We start from the raw sequence: 18,612 nt of genomic DNA on the forward strand, positions 1-18,612 counted from the left end.
CGTGCAGCCTTATTTTTTATAGTTTTACCTGCGCGGGTATCTATGTGCTTCCATTTGCCTCTGAATTTGCCCTACTGAGGGGCAATTTAGGATATTCTCCTCTGTAACTGTAGAACGTAAACAAGAAACACGTACACAGAAGTGGGTTCAAGTGTTATCTTTGTTGAATGTTAGGACCAGTCTGATGACAGAAAAACAAAACCATACAACAAAGTCCAGAAGTAAGTCCATTTTTTTACAATGACTATATTTTGAGGAAGTGAACTTGATAAGAACACATGTAAAAAACAAAAACAAAAAAACAAACAGAACTGTCCAACAAGAACAAGGTATAAAAAGCCAATTGAGGGATTTTGCATTTGTTTTCAATTCGATTCGCTAGAGGCAAATATAACAGAATTATGCTTATATGGATATTTATGGAATGCAAATTTAAATTCTAGTCCCTCTAGATTACATAGGAAAACTGAGGCGTGACTTTGGCACAGTTAAGAACAGATCCGCCTCTGGAAGAAAGGAAACAGACTCCACCGCCTACAATTTACTCCTTGAGTGTCAAACAAGCAATAATGATCATGGTGTGAAGGGCGCCCTCTGCTGGACGGCATTTTTTTTTTACCCCTTTTCATTATATATCATATTTATCAATTCATTACAGGTCATAATGAACCTAAAATTATACAGAACCAAAATCAGTTTACAGATTGACCATACAATATTCTCCAATGATACGGGATCTACCTTTAAATATTTGAGTTATGCACACCTGAACTTTGACAGTTCTCATTTGGTCACATTGTAGATAAAAAAACAAAAAAAAAAGAAGGGAACTTTTAGATGTCCATCATATCTTCCCCTTTTTTCTTCTTGTCTTGCGACTCTGTCCAGGCTTTGTTGATAGTCCTCTTCATCTCATCATCTCCCTCGTCGTAGATCTTCTTCAGCATAGTCATGAGGCCCTCGCTGGGGTCTGCGTTCTCCTCCATAGCGGGTTTGCTGTTGAGGCACAGTAGGAAAGTATTGTAGTTCATATTTCACAGCATGCGGATGCTCCTCTCAGCTGTTCACGTCATTGCTGAGAGCAGATCATAGTACACAGTGAGATAGCTGGCACTGATATTTTCTACATGTTAATGTGTGAGATGTCCTTTTTGAAAGTTTAGACAAACTGAAAATCTGCACATTTGGTTTTAGAGCTCCTAAGCCGTGTAGCAGAAGTATCCATCAGCCCAGCTTTTACAGTTACAACCACAAACACCAGTGTAGTCTATTGGGAATTTCTATGACAGACCAACGTAAAAGTAGTGCATAACTGTGAAGTATGGGTTTCAATCTTCTCTCTGATAAAAATCTGACGGAGGGGCATTGCCCTGTATAGGACATTTCACTAACAACTTCAAATTCAGAACAGCATGTGCCACGGCCATCTTAGGGTTCTACAAACAGAGCAGCAATGGTTTAATAGTTTACTAGTGAGTCAAATAGTGAACAGATCTGTCCTGAATGTTGCCTCAGCAGACATTACAGCAACAACAAAACACCGTTGCTGCTGCTGCTGCGTTGGAGTGACTCGTGAAATGATGATCGTGAGCATATGCAGGGAGTCATTTCCATTAATTTTTTCCCAACCCCCAAAGTATTGCCCCAGAAATGTCAGTGTTGGATACAAACTTGTAACCGAGAGGACTTTACTGTGGAGTCTGACCAAAGACACCTGTGTGCTCTCTACATTTCCTAAGGAAATGTTGCTAAGGAGTCAACACTTGAATGTCCAGACCTGATATCAGCGACTGCAGCATCTGTGCAGGTAGGCGACGTTTGTTTGGCTTTTCCTCAGCGGAATGAAAATTTCATCATACAATCCATGAAGGCTGTTCATGTGAGCGTCAAGTGTTGCTTAGTCTGCTTATTATAAGCGACTTTAGGCTTGTTTTTCTCTTAAGTCACTGGTAACTTTGGTGAGTCAGTAGCTGTGGTTTCTTGGGTTTGTTTTTAAACGTGAAGTCGCTTTTTTGAGCTTTGCCCTTTTCTGGTTATCGTGCCGTGCAGCAAGAGCTATCAGCTATCGCCAACCCCCCCAAGACAAGTATTTTACGAGCAGGAAAGTCCCGGTGTGTATAAATACAATAAATACATTTGTGATGATTAGAGGCGGCCTCTGTATTACCGTGTGCTGGTTTACATGGATCAAGTCGCTTGTTTCTCTCACAAGATTGGTGATCTTTTGTGTGTGTGTGTGTGTGTGTGTGTGTGTGTGTGTGTGAAGGTGAGATGGGATCTGAGTGTCTAATTACAGCAGGATGATTGACTTTGCAACTTTAGAAAACAAGCCATTTTTAAGTCTTTATTGCAAAAAGCTCCTATAATAATTTAAAGCATAGGCCTGTAATAACAAATATATTTTTTCTTAGTAATAAACTGTAATTCTACACAGATTCAGCTGGTTTCTTCCTCGCGTTTGATCCCTAGTGAGGGAGAACGGCCTCTTTTACCTTCATATTAATACTGCTTTCTTTCTGCTCATTTTGAGGTCTCTACATTTCAACCAACTTTTCAGCTGTTCAATCGAGTTTCTCGATTGAAGCAGGTTGAAATGAAGCTCCTGGGACGTTGTCATCTTCCAAAATGATGGTTATTGTAGTTGTTGACATTCTAGTTTGCACTGAGCTTTTCCCGGGCTGTCTCCAGGCAAATGTGACGTCATTTGATCAACGTCCCATTCAGCACGAGTCAACGCTTTGTAGAACCACCTTTCACTACAATTACAGCTTTATGTTTACGAGGTACGTCTCTCCCAGCTTTGCACAGCTACAGACTAAATTCATTATTTATTTGAAAAATACCTCAAGCATAGTCACATCTTATAAGGAGTGAACAAGAACTTTCAAGTTTGCTGCAGATTTCAGATTTGGATCCAAGTCCCGACTTTGCTTCCATGTTTCACTGTAGCTATGGTTGTGTGTTTAGAATCGCTGTCCTGCCAGGACGTGAGCCTCTGTCTCAAGTGGTTTACAACCTGCAACAGGTTTTCTTTAACGACAATCCATACATCTACCCACAAACATCTTCTTGCAATCAACTCCAACCAGCTTCCCTGTCGCTACTGAAGAAAAGCATCCCCTCCGCACGGTGGTCCAACTAATGTGCCACCAAAGGGAAAGTGTTTTCAGGATAGCATGCTGGTTTTCCTTCAAACGTAACATTTTGAGGCAAGCCAAAAAAAAGTTCAGTCTTGGTCACATCTAACCGGCGCACCTTCTTTCACATACTGCATGCGCCGCTTTCTCTACAGGGCTTGCAGCAAACTGCAAACAGGCCCTCTTCCTGCCACGCTTTCCATAAAGGTCAGACCTGACAGCCGTCCTCTCTGCAGATTCTTCCACCAGAGCTGTGGGTCTGTGCAGCTCCCCTAGAGTTACCTTGGGCCCCCTGGCTGTTTCTCTGATTGCTCGTGTTTAGCTGGATTTGCAGTTCTGCCATACTCTTTTCATTTAGAGACGATGGATGTAACGATGCGTTCTGTGATGTTGAAAACCTGGAACATTGTTTTACAGCTTTACTTTAAACTACTTAGCAACTTTATCTCTAACGTCTCTTGCGTGCTACTTGATCTTGATGATTGTGTTTGTTTACTTCTGGTATGCAACAACCCTTCATTGAAAATAAATTAAATTACATAGAAATGTAATTTCCAAATTAGGTGACAATGCAATTGGATGCAGCAGATTTAATTGGGGGTATCAGATTAAAAGGGCCCGAATACCTGTCCACGCCACAATGCTCATATCTTTGTTTATAAAAAGAGTTTAAGAGCCATGAACCCGTCCCACTTTACAATTATATCCTAGTCTGTGTTGTTCTATCTCATAAAATATATTCACATTTGTGGTTGTAACGTGCCCAAATCTGAAAGAGTCCAGACGTTATGAATAGTTTCGCATGACACTGCAAGTCATTACAACCTCAGTCTCTGCCAATAAACGTTCCTCAACTTCATGTCTACTAATCCATTTTGAACTTACTCCTTCTCTTTTGACCGTTTCTCCACTGAGGTGAGGCACTCCCACTTCTTCGTCGCCTGCTTTTTTAACATGACCAACACCATGTCTGTTTTTACCTGCAAGGAAAACAAAACAGAGCTTCAAGCTACGCAAAAAAACCCCCATAAAAACATGACGTCAAAATAAAATGGTTTTAAGCAGCCTTGTTGATTTTACTCAGCCTCAAATGAATGCTTCTAGAGGACATTAAGTTATACAAAAGCACGTTTCTGTGTGCCGTAAATTGTTAGAGGGCTTCTCATATGAAGCTGAGAAATATGTAGAGGGGATTCTTTGCTTTTAAGCGGGGATGACCGGTATTTAAAATCATCGGCAGACTGGCATCATGGCCATTATACTGAAAAAGGTTATTTTCACTGAGAGCAAATAGGCCAAGGAAAATAAACAGGACATGGCCTGCAGACGTCACATTTAAAAGCAGATATGGATTCTGTCTAAAAGACGGAGAGATAAAAGGTTCAAGCAGCAACGTTGTGGCAACAAACTGGAAACCTGGTGCAGTTTTGTCTAAAATCACAAGTTTTGATCTGAAACTAGCTGTTTAATACGTAGGTTACAGCACAACACCAACTACACCAGCGGAAACTGCCAGGCGTCTGTGTGTGGGACAAAGAACACAGGATCTAGAGCTGAAAAGAAAAACAGATCTGGATTGGACGCTTTGCGCACCTTTGTATTACAGGTCTTACTCACCTTTTTGTAGCTTTCTTTGTCGTCAATTGGATGCAACAGGTTAAGAACAGTCATCTGATGGTTTTTGCCATTTAGGTCCTTTATCAACACTGAAAAAGACCTGCGAGAGGAACGAGAAGAAACCGTAACGATAAGACTTGTCCCATGAGGAACACACAGAGCGGGAGTCGTTCGCTGATCGTGGCGTTACCTTTCCGTGAAGTTCACTTCTACGTTTTCTGCTGGAATTTTGTGCACCTCTTTCAAATCCAGGTAGATTTTCACAAACTTCTCGGACTGGTCCCATGCTGCGGGAAATTTGAGTTAAACGACACAGTCAGGGCAAAAAAAACAACAACAACAAAAGCTCTTTCATGCAGTTTAACCAATGCACTGCCTGATGAATCCATTCCACACACACGTACCGTAGCTGGTGATCTTCACCGTGTACGCTGCCTTGGACGCTGCAGATGGGCCTGCCTCTCTCCTGGCCTGCTGCTCCTGCTGCTGTCGTTTGCTCGCGAGTTCTTTCTCCACCTTCTTCTGTTCCTGCTTTAACAGCTCCTGTACCCTTTTCCTCTCCGCCTTCTCCAAAAGGGAGCTCAACTCCTGCAAGTCTGCTTCTAGCTGACTGATCTGTGTAGGACAAAAAAAAAAAAGGAGAGTTTTATATTCCACACAGTAGGGCTGGACGATATAGGAAAAAATAAAGCATATCGATAAAATAGAAATCATTTTGATCGATATCGATAATTATCCAGAAACTCAAAACATATGTTTTAAGTGCAGCCCAGGCCATTTTATGCTGTTGCTTAGCGACCTAGTTTTAGATACAGATGCACACAAACCTTGAATTCCATCTCAACCCTTTATTCAACAGACTTTTTTACCAAAACTGCAAGTTTTTTAAAGAGAAAACAGAACAGGTGCTCTCTGAACTCTTTGAAGGGGGCGGAGCTTGGGGGTGGGACTGTTCCTGGATCTGTGTTTGTGATTGGTTGGGAAGATGTAATGACTGTAATAATAACCTACATGGCTAGAATGCAAAAGGAAGGACAACTTTTAGTCTATTTAACTTTTTATTGACCCTTTTTTCTATCATCGATATACGTATGTATCGTTATTGAATTATCATCTAGCCCTACCATACGGCACAGACCTACGGTGAGTCTGCTCTTCTACACTGCTGTCACCAGCATAAATAGCAACGCAACCCGTCAGCCGGGATCGCAAATTTAGAAAAGCTCGATCAGCTGAAAGAAAAAAGAAATGGAGTAAAAGTGTTAAAGAGTAACATCTGACATAACGAAATATGCATGGTGTGACCGAATCAATCCTGACTACAAGTCAATTTTATTTATAGAGCACATTTAGAGGAAACCATCTAATTACCCAAAGTGCCATAGGGAACTAAAACGGACCAAGATGTAAACTTACTACAAAGACTAAAATGTCAAAAAAAAAAGACTGAAACAGTCTGAAAAGCAACTGATAATAAAAGATGTAAAAAAAAAAAAAAAAAAAAAGAGGAAACGCATGTCTAATATTTAATGGCACGATCATTTTGGAGCCACGACTGAAAGAAGCCCAATCTCCTCTGAACTTCAGCCTAGTGTTTGGTACAATCAACAGAGGCTGGTCAGCTGATCTAAGGGCCCGCTGATAAAAACAACATTAATCTTTGCTGCATATGAGCAAAATGATCCAAACAGACCTGTTAGTATGCACAGATAATGATCTGCCGCTTCTGTTAGGTTTGTTTGACTCTACTGATGCTTTTAAGGGCAACTTAAGACACTTAAGACTGACTTGTTTCTCCAAGCTTTCTATCTCCAACAGTGAGGGTGTTGTATGACCACCATGCTATTTTTATTTTTTTTACAGAATTTTATACCACTGAGACAATAATTGTATCTGTATTGTGTATTTTGTTTGTGTGTAATGTGTAAAGCACTTTGTGACCCTCTCTTGTCTGTGAAAGGGGCTATAATAAACTTTTACATACTATACTAAAATTGTCTTGCTGAAGTATTTAGGTTCAAAAAGCAGCTAATACATATATTTGCAAGAGATTTAAAAACAGACATCCACTAAAGTTTGTTTCCAATACAAGTTAGTGTTTCATCAATCAAATGTGTTATAATAATCTAGGTAAAATCCTTAAATGGTTGTCTATCAGTAGGCCTTTTTACGACGATAAGAACATTTACATATTCTAAATATCTAAAAAGGATTTTTTTTTTAAAACGTCGGACAAAACCAATCCAAATGTAATGAAATTGAGCCATAACCCCAACAATATAAATTCTAATGGGACTAAAAAAAAAGAAGAGGAAAAAAAAAAATCATATTATTGCTATGTTCAAATATTGACAATGATGGTTTAGATTATTTCTGTATACATTAAAAATTATTTACCTATGTGATGAGATTGTGTAAAACATGGGCATTAAAGTTTATTTATGCCGATTGGCCAAAAATTCTTCCTCTAGTGCAGGGATCAGCAACCTTTACAACCCGAAGAGCTATTTTTGCCCTCGGTCCAGCAAAACAAATTCTGTTTAGAGCCACAAAAGTTACACGTCTCTTTGAAACAAGAGCTTGTTTTTATAGTATAATATAGGAAATTTGTTTACATTTTTTTAATTAAAGATCATCAGTTTTTATTATTTAACCAACACTAACAATTTTTTTGTTTAGGTTTAATGCATTTTGTTCAATTGGACATTTGATTTATATCGCAAATGGCATCAAAATGTTGAAAAAGCAAGTCGTTTGCAACCTATTGACAAAAAGATACTTTGTTTAGCTAAAGTAAAATATTCTATACAACATTAGTTTCTTTCTTTCTGGAAGTGTTATGCATATATTGCAGAACTAAATGCATCCTAAAGCTAACAATTTTAAATTACCTTTACATTTAGAAACACTGACCAAGTTTGTAAGAGCCAAAGCTGAAGGTGTAAAGAGCCACAGGTTGCAGACCCCTGCTCTAGTTGCTTAAATGCAAATATATTCCTATAACTTACATCATCGAAGATCATTTAAAGCACTTTTAAAAACATCTAACCAAAAATAAACTATTTGCGGATTAGCAAATAACATGTAAATAAACAGCCCGGAATGTCTAAAGCAGGGGTCAGCAACCTTTACAACCCGTAGAGCCATTTTTGCCTTCGGTCAAGCAAAACACATTTTGCTTAGAGCCACAAACGTTTTTATTATTTAACCAACAGCATTTTTATGCTTAGGTTTAATGCATTTTCTTCAATTGGACATTTGATTTTTATAGCAAAAAATAGCATCAAAATGATGAAAAAGCAACCTACAACCTATTTGCAACTTACTGACAAAAAGATAATTCATTTATCTATAGTAAAATATTCTATACAACATCAGTTTCTTTATTTCTGGAAATGTTATGCATATATTTCAGAACTAAATGCTGCTTAAAGCTGGCAATTTTAAATTACCTTTACATTTAGAAACATTGACCAATTTTTTCCCCTCACATTTTTTGTTCTAAGTTTTTAAGGCAAGGCAAGGCAAATTTATTTGTATAGCACATTTCAGTACAGAGACAATGCAAAGTGCTTTACATGATTAAAATGAAGGAAAATAAAACAGAATATAAGCAAGTAGGAATAAAATGTAGAAACAAAATAGAACACCAATAAACAGTTGGACTAAAAAAGTTGAACTAATGCTGTTTCAGTAGAACAGTTTAACTAGAACAGTCAAAAACAGTCCTAAACAGATGTGTTTTTAATCTTGATTTAAAAGAACTCAGGGTTTCAGCACTTTTACAGTCTTCTGGAAGTTTGTTCCAGATAAGCAGAGCATAGGAACTAAATGCTGCTTCTCCTTGTTTAGTTCTAGTTCTAGGTATGCAGAGTAGGCTGGAGCCAGAAGGCCTTAGTGGTCTGGAGGGTTGATACACTGATAACAAGTCTGTGATGTATTTAGGTGCTAGGCCATTCAGGGATTTAAGAGCCAAAGCTGAAGGTGTAAAGAGCCACAGGTTGCAGACCCCTGGTCTAAAGCAATAAACAAATGCAGACGTGTGGAAACAGTAATCCGCGGTTTTCTTGTAGAGGCAAGAAGTGACCAGAAACAGCATCGATTACACAAAGTTTATCACAAACAGTGTTTTTCCGGGTATTTATTAAAGCCATGTGATTTTAATTTCGTTGCCATGGCAGTCAGAAAGCGTTAAACCAAGAGTCTGCGCACTGGCGTCGCCTGCTAGTTAAAAGCTGCTGGAACGTTCTGGCAAACTCCACTCAAGGCTAAAAGCTAAGTTAGCATCAGAGATTTCAAGGCACACTTCCAGCAATGGCCAGATACTACTAACATATTTATGGAATAAAATAAAATAAAATCAGAAAGCACGGATTACTCGAGTTAAGATCGAAGCAGTAAACCACGAATGGAGCCTTGTGTCATCTGTGTGCGTGTTAAAAGTTAGCTACTGTAAACTGACGTGCTGCCACGGAAGTGAAACAAATTCAAGTGTGAATCTTCAGAATGTTGCTTCCCTGACAGTATTTCTGGGGCCTAAATGGAGGCTCACCTGTTCTGCTACATCCATTATGGTCTTGTAGTTTCGAACCGTACCCAGATGTTAGCTTCCCTGCGGCAGCTCTGCTGCAACAGTCCTCACCGTACACTGCAATGTGGACCCAGCCAATGGAAGACGTCCTCTACCTTCCGCTTCTTCTCCTTTCAATGGCGGCCGGCAAACAACGTTTTGGTGCTTTACCGCCACCAGCTGGTATGGAGGTTGCATCTGGCTATTAAACTGCGACGTATATTTTTAGATTTAATATTTATACACAATATACGTTAAGAAAAATCATATATACTATATTCTCTGTTAACATAGTATCTTTAACATATCTGAACAAATAAGAGGGAAGTCAGAACTTGAGACTTGTCCAAAAGGTCTGTCCAGTTGCATTTTGTCGTCTGGCAAATTGTGTACCAGTGCCCCTCTTTCAAAGGCAAATGTTGTACAGAATAATAAAACATGTTCCACTCCATGCCATGCATATGTCTGTGGTTATTATGACTCTTATGGTAGCAGGCGCTACTCTCTGCTGTCTGCGTGCAATGGCTAAATGTTCAATACCGCTACCCACTGGCCTGAATGAGATGCTAACCATTCAAATAACTTGGAACAGATTGTAATGAACAATATCCCGTTGAGTAAAGTATTACACTAAGCTATTGTAAAGTATAAAACACAAAAGCGCAATATAAACTGATTTCCATAGATATTTCCACATAGATCTCACTTTAAGTATGGATGCTGCAAAACACAGAGGCATGAAAAAATAAAATAAAATCCAAGAAACAAGAAGAAGAATCAAAACAGGGCACAAAGGAAGAACACAATAAATTGAGAAAAGGGACGAAGGCAGGTAGACAAGAAAAGGGAGAAAGCGCAGAAGGAAAAAAAAAGGAAGGAAACAAGAGAAGTGCAGCAAGAGAAGAAAAGAAAGAGGGAGATATGGCAAGAAGGAAGAAAGGAAAGAGGCAAGGGACAGGAAATAAATGTTAGACATGAAAGAGGAAGGAAAGGAGAACACATGAAAAAATGAGGTGAGGAAAATTAGAAGGAAGGCAGAATATGAGGAAAGAAAAAAGGTTGTTACAAAAAGAGAGCACAATGGGATAGTGGAAAAGTCTGGAATTACAAATAGTTTTTCAAACTTATTCAGATTGATAAAAGTATGATATCAAATTCTACACATTTCTGGAACGCACATGAATCTCATACCTGACCAAATAACATCCTAATAATCAGGTTTGTCGTAATTAAATCTTACAGTGGCAATGTTTCCATTAGTTCTTCCAACAAAGCAACATTGATTTTCCTCAAGAGCTGCATTAAATTCTTCTTTAAGCCGGTATCCGTCTTAAAAGAAATTTTACCCTGATAAGACATGGTGGCAATAAAGATTCTTCATGGCAGCCTTAACAGGGTTAATGTCTGGACTCTTTAGTGGCCAGTCCAAGTGTGAGAGCTTTCATGGACAGATGTTTCACAAAATTAGTTTGATTTGCATCTGGAAAACACGGTTAATAAGGTTGATTCAGATTAACTCACCTTTAACCATCCAAAAGCTGACCAAATTCTGTCATCCCTTCTCTTATCAGAAGCCATTTAGACCATCTAAGCATCTAGGTCATTGCTCCAGACTCTAATATATACATTCCAGACTCATTAGTCTTTTCATATCATTTGTGATTGACTTCAACAATAACTGGTTTTATTAAAGCTTCACAGCTAATTACATCCAACAGCTTTTTTGTGTGTAAATCTTACAACAGTAAGATACATTTTTATAAGACTATGACAAGCTTGTGTATATTTTTATAAACAGTAAAAAATCCATGAAAGACAGATCACTTACAGCAACATTTATTAATCATTTTAGATACACATTAAGTGAAACTGATATTTTCTCTTCCCACGAATGTCATTGTTTCTACATTACCACAGGAAAACATGTGCAGATGACCACACAGCCAACAGAATGTGTCCAGAAGTTTGAAACGCCGACGTCCTCCCTCCTGCCAAAAATGTTTTTTAATGACACAATCTAACGAGTCCAACAAGGCCACAGTCACCACCTTGCCCTCAGGATTCCAGACATCTGATTGTGGTCAGCTAGATGCCGGAAGACGATACGACTCAGCCTCCATCTTCTCTTCACTCCTCGGGGTCGGGAAGTGAACACACACCTGTTGCGTATCCTCACTGGGCAGCTGTCTCTGGGCAGGGCTGCAATCTCCTTGTCTGCTATTTCCTGCAAACAAAGTCAAATAAAGCTTTCAAACTAGCTCGCAGTTACCCTTTTTCTTTAGAAATAACTAAATCTCCACAAATCACATATATAAACTTGAGAATAACTAAATTGGCAGCTGCCCTATTAGAAAAACAAAGACTTTTTTTTTTTTTCCCATTCAGTAAATGTCTGTTAATTACAATGTGGAATACGTTCTAGAAATACTGCACTCTACCTGGAGTTCTTTGGGCAGGATGGTGTTCTTCCGCAGAGCATTAATTCGTAGCCTCTCATCGGCGTACTCAAAGGCCATCTGCCTTCTCTTCACATCCCTCAGCATCCTCCAGTCGACATAGTAACTTCTCACCTGCGTCACTGCTCCCCAGCAGCTCCTCAGGGCCTGTTCATCAACAACATGCAATTAGTCCAGGATGTGCAGATAACAGCCCGGGTTACTTCTAATATCCACGGTGAGACCTTGCGGCCTACAATGGCCAGGGGAAAACAATGAAGTTTATGAGACGCGGGTTTCTTCATTAAGAAGACAGTAGAGCTGACTGGGAGGTGTTTTCTTTCCTTTGTTCTCAATCAAGAGAAGCGTCCATCTAAATAAGGCTCCTTTTAAAGAAATGCTACTTTCTACTTCCAGGTACAGATGCCGACTTCGGGCTCTAATGTTAGATATTTTTTTCATGGGAATTGATAACAAAAATCAAGTATGAAGGAATGAATAACAACAAAAAAATCATACAGGTGCATTTTAGAAGATTAGACAATTTTTAGTTTAATAAGGTCAAAATGTAAATTAACATAGATTCATTACATACAGAGTGATATAGACAGATATTTATCTCCTGTTGATTTTAAAGATAATAAGCTATAGCTTAAGGCTGGTTCACTCGGCAGGATTTTTAGCCAGATTTTTGCCACGACCTTCCCCTTCCGAGAGGCGCCGATCTCGGTGTGTCTCTTAAGATGATCATTAGATATATTCCTGCCGTCTGTGTTGTGTTAAGAGCGATCTGGTCCACTCAGCAGAACATTGGGAACGCTCAGACCTCAAATTGGGGATATTCAACATGTTGGATGGTTTTGCCCCGATATCCTAGCGTGTTTGATGGCCCCGAGGACAAACGAGCACGCAGCCTGTTGAATGTGATGTGCAGCCAATCAGAAAGCGAGGCGAGGGATTTCCAGAAACAGCTCACCTCCATATCAGGGCAGCAATGGAACAGCCCCCCGGGCCACACTGTCTCCACTCCTTTAACCAGTGGCTTTTCTTTTTATGGTGTTTTTTTCTCTGTTAAAATTAATCCACAGATTTAGAGTTCATTTACTCTAAACTCACGTTTAATCTTGAGAGGATTCACAACAATTCCCGTCTGTGGTGTGTTTTGCTTGTCATCTGACCGGACACCACAAACTGTACAAGCAAACCTGTTTTATCTAGGAATTTTTATCGTTACGTGTGGCGTCTCTCAGGCTTTGAGAATCAGCAGACTATTTTAAAATCCTGCAGAGTGAACCAGCCTTAAGGAAAATGTGTTGTTTCTCAGGAAACTAGGATATTGCAGAAAAACTATTAAAAAAATAAAATAATGTTATCTGGTGGCTATGTTATGATCTACTCTACACAATCACGGAAAGGACTGTTGACTTGGACCCTATCAAACAGTCACTGACCCACTCCACAAAGAAGGTGAGTCACAAAAGGAGCTGGTGGTTCACTGGGTGGTGCCTGAAAACTTTAACAGAAAGTTGAGGGGAAGGACAGTCCCAACTGTGAGAGAACTGGGAAACTAAACCCATACAAGAACTTGGGCAAGATTCACAAAACATGGTTGACTATGGCAGGAGTCGGTGCTTCAATAGCCACCTCACAATGACTTATCCAGGATATGGGCTGTAACTCTTTCATTTCATGTGGTAAGCCACTCTTTAATCAGAGACAACGTCATCAACAGCATCTTAAGCCGGGCCCACACTACATGATTTTTTTCCCCTCAACTTCCCCAGACGGGGGAAAGGCTGTGTTAGTTGTGGTCAGCCGACACACAACAACGTTTGAATTTTTGAGGCAGATCTCACCTCAATGGGGTGGTGTGAATCCATCAATAAAACCACTGCAAAGACTTCTTGCTGACGGCTGGTAAAAATAAAAACTGGGATACAGCATCAGCTGCGAGCCGACTTCAAAAGTAGAAATCTATTCGTAACCATACAACATTATCAACATAAACGTGCTGCATCTCTGGCCACGATCCAAACTTTTGTCTAAATGCAGTCACGTAGTGATGAAAACAACCAAAGAACAACAGTGAGCTGCTCGGATATTTGAGACGAAAATATAGGAAATAATGAAGGGTCTTACATAGACGTCAACCCAAAACCTACAAGTAAAATAAATAAATAAATAAATAAATATCAAATAAATGTTCCAAACTCTCAACATGTGTATAACAAAGAATATGTTCTCCAACATCCAAACCATATTCATTTGTGGGTTAAATTTTACAAATTGTATCTCTTTCATTTTATGGGGGAGAAAAATATAGCATGACCAAATTGTGACAGCTACTTTTACCGCCACCTACTGGAGTGTCTGTCCAAATTGTCAAAATGAAAACTCCACAATAGCTTGATGCGCTCAGCTGGTTAGAAAAAGCAGTCTGTCAGTGCCAACACCAAGCGCTTTCAAAATATGTCACAAGTAGGACAGTCACGTGGTGAGTCCCGAGCTTCACTAAATTCAGTCTTGTTTCTCTTTTTATAAAAAACAAAAGTAGAGGAGGTAAATTTGGCATTTTAATTTGGAAATTAGATTCCAGCAAATAACCTGTTGCTTCAGCTCCAGTGGGGAGTTTTCAGTCAACAAATGACATTACGTCCAAAGTTAGGGCAGTGTTCCACCAGGAACTTTTAGAGCACTTCATGGTTCTCTCTGCTGACAAGCTTCACGGATATGCCCATCTCCTTTTCCAGCAGCACTTGCACCCGTCCACACTGCCAAATGTACTAACACATGGTTTAATGGCCTGTGGTATGAGCGTGTTTGATTGGCCAGAAAACTTCCCTGACCTAAACAAGCAGGGAATCTATGGATCGCTGTCAAGAGGAAGAGACCAGATCCAACAATGCAATCTAGCTGAAGGCCAGTATCACAGCAGCCTGGGTTTCCCTTAACACCTCAGCAGTGCCACAGACAGATCTCATCCATGCCATTTAGCAATGATTCAGTGTTTCAAGCAACATTAGCCTCAATCAAGTACTGCGTGCAAATACTGGAAACTTTCGTACAGATTAACATTTCATTACTCATTTTCTAATTGGTTTTATGTAGTATTCTAATCTTCTGAGATTTTTTTTTTTTTTTGCCTTTTTATGATCATAAACTATAACAATCCAGATGAGTAAAACTGTAGGGATGGCTTAAATCTGAGCATACCTACTCAAGTGGAAAAATGTAATGAATTACATTTGAATACTGATCTAATAATTTTCTCTACTGTCATTTGTTTAAATTTCTCTCCTTGAAATAGACAAAAGACTCCTATGGGCATGTGTTGAAAATTAACGTGCTTGCTATAACGCTTAAACACAATGCATCTGGTTTACGCAATTGTTAAATCCATATGAACTACATCAATTAAAGATTCGACACTTGAAATATGCACCGAGATCTACTTCGACAGTAAATACTGAAATGAATGATCATTCCGATACTGTTACCAACAGTAACAGCAATGTCTGTATTTGGGAGGGCGTAAATAATGTATAGTTTTACACTGTGAAGTTGTCCAGAAGTCAATAACCATCTTTATTAGGACTTCGCGTGTTTTTTTCCATAAACGTTTTAAAAACATTTAGTTAAACTATGTTAACATTTCAAACTCAGCTCATCTGAATCAACATAAATTGTCCTGTTTTTTTTTTTTTTTTTTCACCACAACACAGATTTCCAGCGCATTAAGTAACATTTAGACCCTACAGCTGTCTATGACCCTAGCATTAGCAGTCAAGCTAGCGGTACGAAGCCAGTCGGAACATTAGTATTTTCTCTGCCACTTCGTCAGTTTTCCTGTCACAGAAATAGGAGCCCCTTGTTATTAAACTGCAGCTCAGCCTACAACATATGTGTTGGAATTAGCTGTATTACCTGCTTCGGTGCGTAAATGGTGGAATAAAAGGCATTTAACCCCATACATGCTACTCTGCTAGCCGCCATGATGGAACTGGGTTAAATCCACCGAGGGGGGCAAGATAGCAATGTAGAAAATATCGCCCCCTATGGTCCGGGAGGGTGAAGTGATAATTTAATTTGTCTATTGTTCTTTTCCAAATAAGTGTCTTTTTTATACATTTAAAGTTGTTGTTAACGTTGCAATTTCTAAATAGGGCACTTAATGTCGTTCTGAAGTCACTAGTTTTTGTCTCTTAGGTTGACAAAATGCGCCACTTAAAAAAGTAACAAATTGATGGCTGTGTTTAAGAAAAAAAGAAAATAAATTGTGACGATTTAATTACGCTTTGATCAATTCTGACACACCAATACCAGTGTTTAGCCTGAGAATAACCTCAAACACAATCCACTGAAAACAACTAAAGGCACTTGCTTCATGACGTAACTTCAATTATTGTGATGCTGCTTGGAAACCACTGTGTGGCAATGTAGCTTCATGATACAAGTCATCCTAAACATTCCCACCAGCCACAGCAGCAGAATCTATACCGTTTTTATTAAACAAAAAAATTAGATCCGACCACAATCCTACTCTAAATATGTAGAATATACAAATCCACCCGGACCGTAAGGTCTATAATAATTAAGCTTTTGTAAGGTAAGAAAGTATTTAGCTACTCTGTTGTTTTTACAAGTTCAGCTGGATGCTGTCCTAAAATGTTTAATGGAGAGAGAAAAAAACAAAAGAAAATAACTTCCATTAGACTCCATTAAACTTTCCTCATTATTTTGGACCCTGGAGGAGATGCGTTCTTGGATAAATATTAACACATGACAAAGGGGATGCAAGCACTTCCTCTCAAAAGATCAGCCTTTTTAGACTGGAAGACCTCTGCAGGAATACAGCTGAGGAATACTCAGCTGTTTTTATTTAATATTAGGGTGACAGAACATTTTAAATAACTGTGGCTCTGAAATAGGCGGTTGTTCTCAAGGTCAAAAATGCTTTTGTCAAGTTTATTGAAATTTGGAAAAACAGTTTTGTCAATTGACAGCAGTACTATGTCACAATTAAACTGCTATTTGGCGCTCAGATGGTTTTGGCCTTTAACTGAAACCCCCATAAAAGCTGTTCCAAGATCATCAGGAAGGCAAAAAAAATAATAATCACTGAGGCATCTAAAACAGAGAAGGATGTGAGCGCTGACCTTCCAGGATTTCCAGTTCTGAAAATTATGATATATGTCAAACTGTTAACTTCTGCCAGCAGAATCAACCTCTTGATTTATACATTTAAAACGATTCACTGCTGCCTTTTTCACACATGTCTTGTACAGCTTAATAGGAGCAAACGTGTTTTTATTATTTTCAAATAACACAAAATTAAAGTCCTTCTGAGTCAAATTGGGACCGTGCATCTTAGAGTGTTTGCACTTTAGCAAATGCATGCTTGATATCAATGTCGGCTAACTGCCTTAGAGTTTGATCAGCTCTACAGAGGATTATACTATATTGTGTTTTCTGGTAACAGATGGGCCTTACAGGGTTTACAAGATATCTCAGGACTTGGATGGAAAATCAAAGCTACACAACGTTAAACCAGTATGCTTTTGAGACAAATGCACATTACTCAGAGAGACAACCGACAGGTGGCATCATCCATAAAACTGACAGGAGTCAGGCGAGCATGGTCAACCAATGACACAATGCTACTGATGCTTAAACATCTGGGTCTGCTGCATACGTGTGAGAATTGTAAGAACACATAGAAGGCTAGACACGAACACAAGACCAACAGATTTCTAATGCGTATGTAGGAATTTACACTTTAAAAAACAAATCAAGCAAGCATTGTGGAAGTTCTTCTGTCCAATCAAAACAATGCATTTAGCATAATTATTTATTGCAACAGCCAAAAGTATTATTTTGTCACCCGCTAGGTTCTCTGATGGCAGTCAACAATATTTTCTGTAACAGCGGTTTATTCTTTCTTTCATCCCGGCCCAAACATGCTGATTAAAGCAAATACGGATCCCTTGGCTGATCAAACGTCGGCCCGATTTACTCCATGCCACACTGAGATGAAAATATGACAGGAACAGATGTCTGTGTATTTTCCTTGTGGCAGCTATAAAAGTGTTTGAAGACGAGGGAAGCGGTTTAATTTGCTGCTGGCATCTCATAGCTTTCTTATCTTAATGCCTCGCTGATTAAATGTAAGATAGATGGGGGCAAACACACACAACCAAGCTATTAAATTCATGGTTACAAACGACTGTTTCTTGCCGCTTGGCATTTCGATGTCTGCTACTCATCTTGTAAACAATAAACAAAATGTTTGTTGCGGGTGGGCATTCACATGTTTGACCTTGACAAGTTTACACATGAACCTCTCGTCACAAATCATATACTGTCGTAGCTTACAGTTGCAGTGAAATATGAGGAAACAAAGCAAACAAATTATACCTAAGATGCTTTCAGATTTGAATACCTCAATTTTAGCTCAAATATTTGACATAATTCACAGCCTGCTGCAAAAACAAAAACGTTGCGTCTACATTTGCACAGTAAAAAATGTCTATGACTGTAAAGTGCCAGAGCGTCATTTCAACCACAAAGGTATGGTTGTTATCCGTATGTTTGTGAACGTTTAAGTTTATACGTGTCAATTTTCCTTTGTTACTGTGCTTTCTTCTAGCACATTAATAGAGAAGCTAAGCATGTGCTCTCCCACAGTTAGTCTTTATCTTTTCATCTTATTGGCCAATGGAACATTAGTTGGACTCTTGGTTATATTAGTGGAGTCTGTTATTTGCTCAAATATTTTTGAATGCATGAATTTTTCAGCAACTTTCAGTATGTGAAAGCGATGTGTATTTCCATTGCATTATGCATTATTCATTAT

General features: G+C 38.9%; 2 protein-coding genes across 2 annotated transcripts; both read right to left on the bottom strand.

The window, feature by feature from the left end:
* Positions 1-142: 142 nt before the first annotated feature.
* Positions 143-9,448, bottom strand: LOC105937564 (calcyclin binding protein). The gene is made up of 6 exons (XM_036138161.1): positions 9,307-9,448; positions 5,159-5,369; positions 4,945-5,041; positions 4,755-4,854; positions 4,023-4,117; positions 143-996 (listed from the first exon to the last, which is right to left on the bottom strand). The coding sequence occupies exons 1-6, from the start codon at positions 9,322-9,324 to the stop codon at positions 834-836; spliced, it is 684 nt and encodes a 227-aa protein (XP_035994054.1). The 5' UTR covers positions 9,325-9,448; the 3' UTR covers positions 143-833.
* A 1,690-nt stretch (positions 9,449-11,138) lies between these two features.
* On the bottom strand, positions 11,139-15,796 carry mrps14 (mitochondrial ribosomal protein S14). The gene is made up of 3 exons (XM_036138162.1): positions 15,684-15,796; positions 11,763-11,927; positions 11,139-11,548 (listed from the first exon to the last, which is right to left on the bottom strand). Exons 1-3 carry the CDS (start codon positions 15,750-15,752, stop codon positions 11,366-11,368), a joined length of 417 nt encoding a protein of 138 aa, XP_035994055.1. The 5' UTR covers positions 15,753-15,796; the 3' UTR covers positions 11,139-11,365.
* Positions 15,797-18,612: the final 2,816 nt, after the last annotated feature.

The sequence above is a fragment of the Fundulus heteroclitus genome, chromosome 6 (genome assembly GCF_011125445.2).
Source record: "Fundulus heteroclitus isolate FHET01 chromosome 6, MU-UCD_Fhet_4.1, whole genome shotgun sequence".
Classification (NCBI taxonomy): Eukaryota; Metazoa; Chordata; class Actinopteri; order Cyprinodontiformes; family Fundulidae; genus Fundulus; species Fundulus heteroclitus.

Excerpts from the sequence above, each read along its gene's own strand:
- LOC105937564 (XM_036138161.1), bottom strand. Across the intron at positions 4,855-4,944 it reads GAAGTGAACTTCACGGAAAG|GTCTTTTTCAGTGTTGATAA; the intron begins GTAACGCCACGA and ends TTCCTCTCGCAG. Across the intron at positions 997-4,022 it reads AAACGGTCAAAAGAGAAGGA|CAAACCCGCTATGGAGGAGA; the intron begins GTAAGTTCAAAA and ends GTGCCTCAACAG.
- mrps14 (XM_036138162.1), bottom strand. The coding sequence starts at position 15,752 with ATGGCGGCTAGCAGAGTAGCATGTATGGGGTTAAATGCCTTTTATTCC. Across the intron at positions 11,928-15,683 it reads CCATTTACGCACCGAAGCAG|GCCCTGAGGAGCTGCTGGGG; the intron begins GTAATACAGCTA and ends GTTGATGAACAG. Across the intron at positions 11,549-11,762 it reads TCCTGCCCAAAGAACTCCAG|GAAATAGCAGACAAGGAGAT; the intron begins GTAGAGTGCAGT and ends CTTTGTTTGCAG.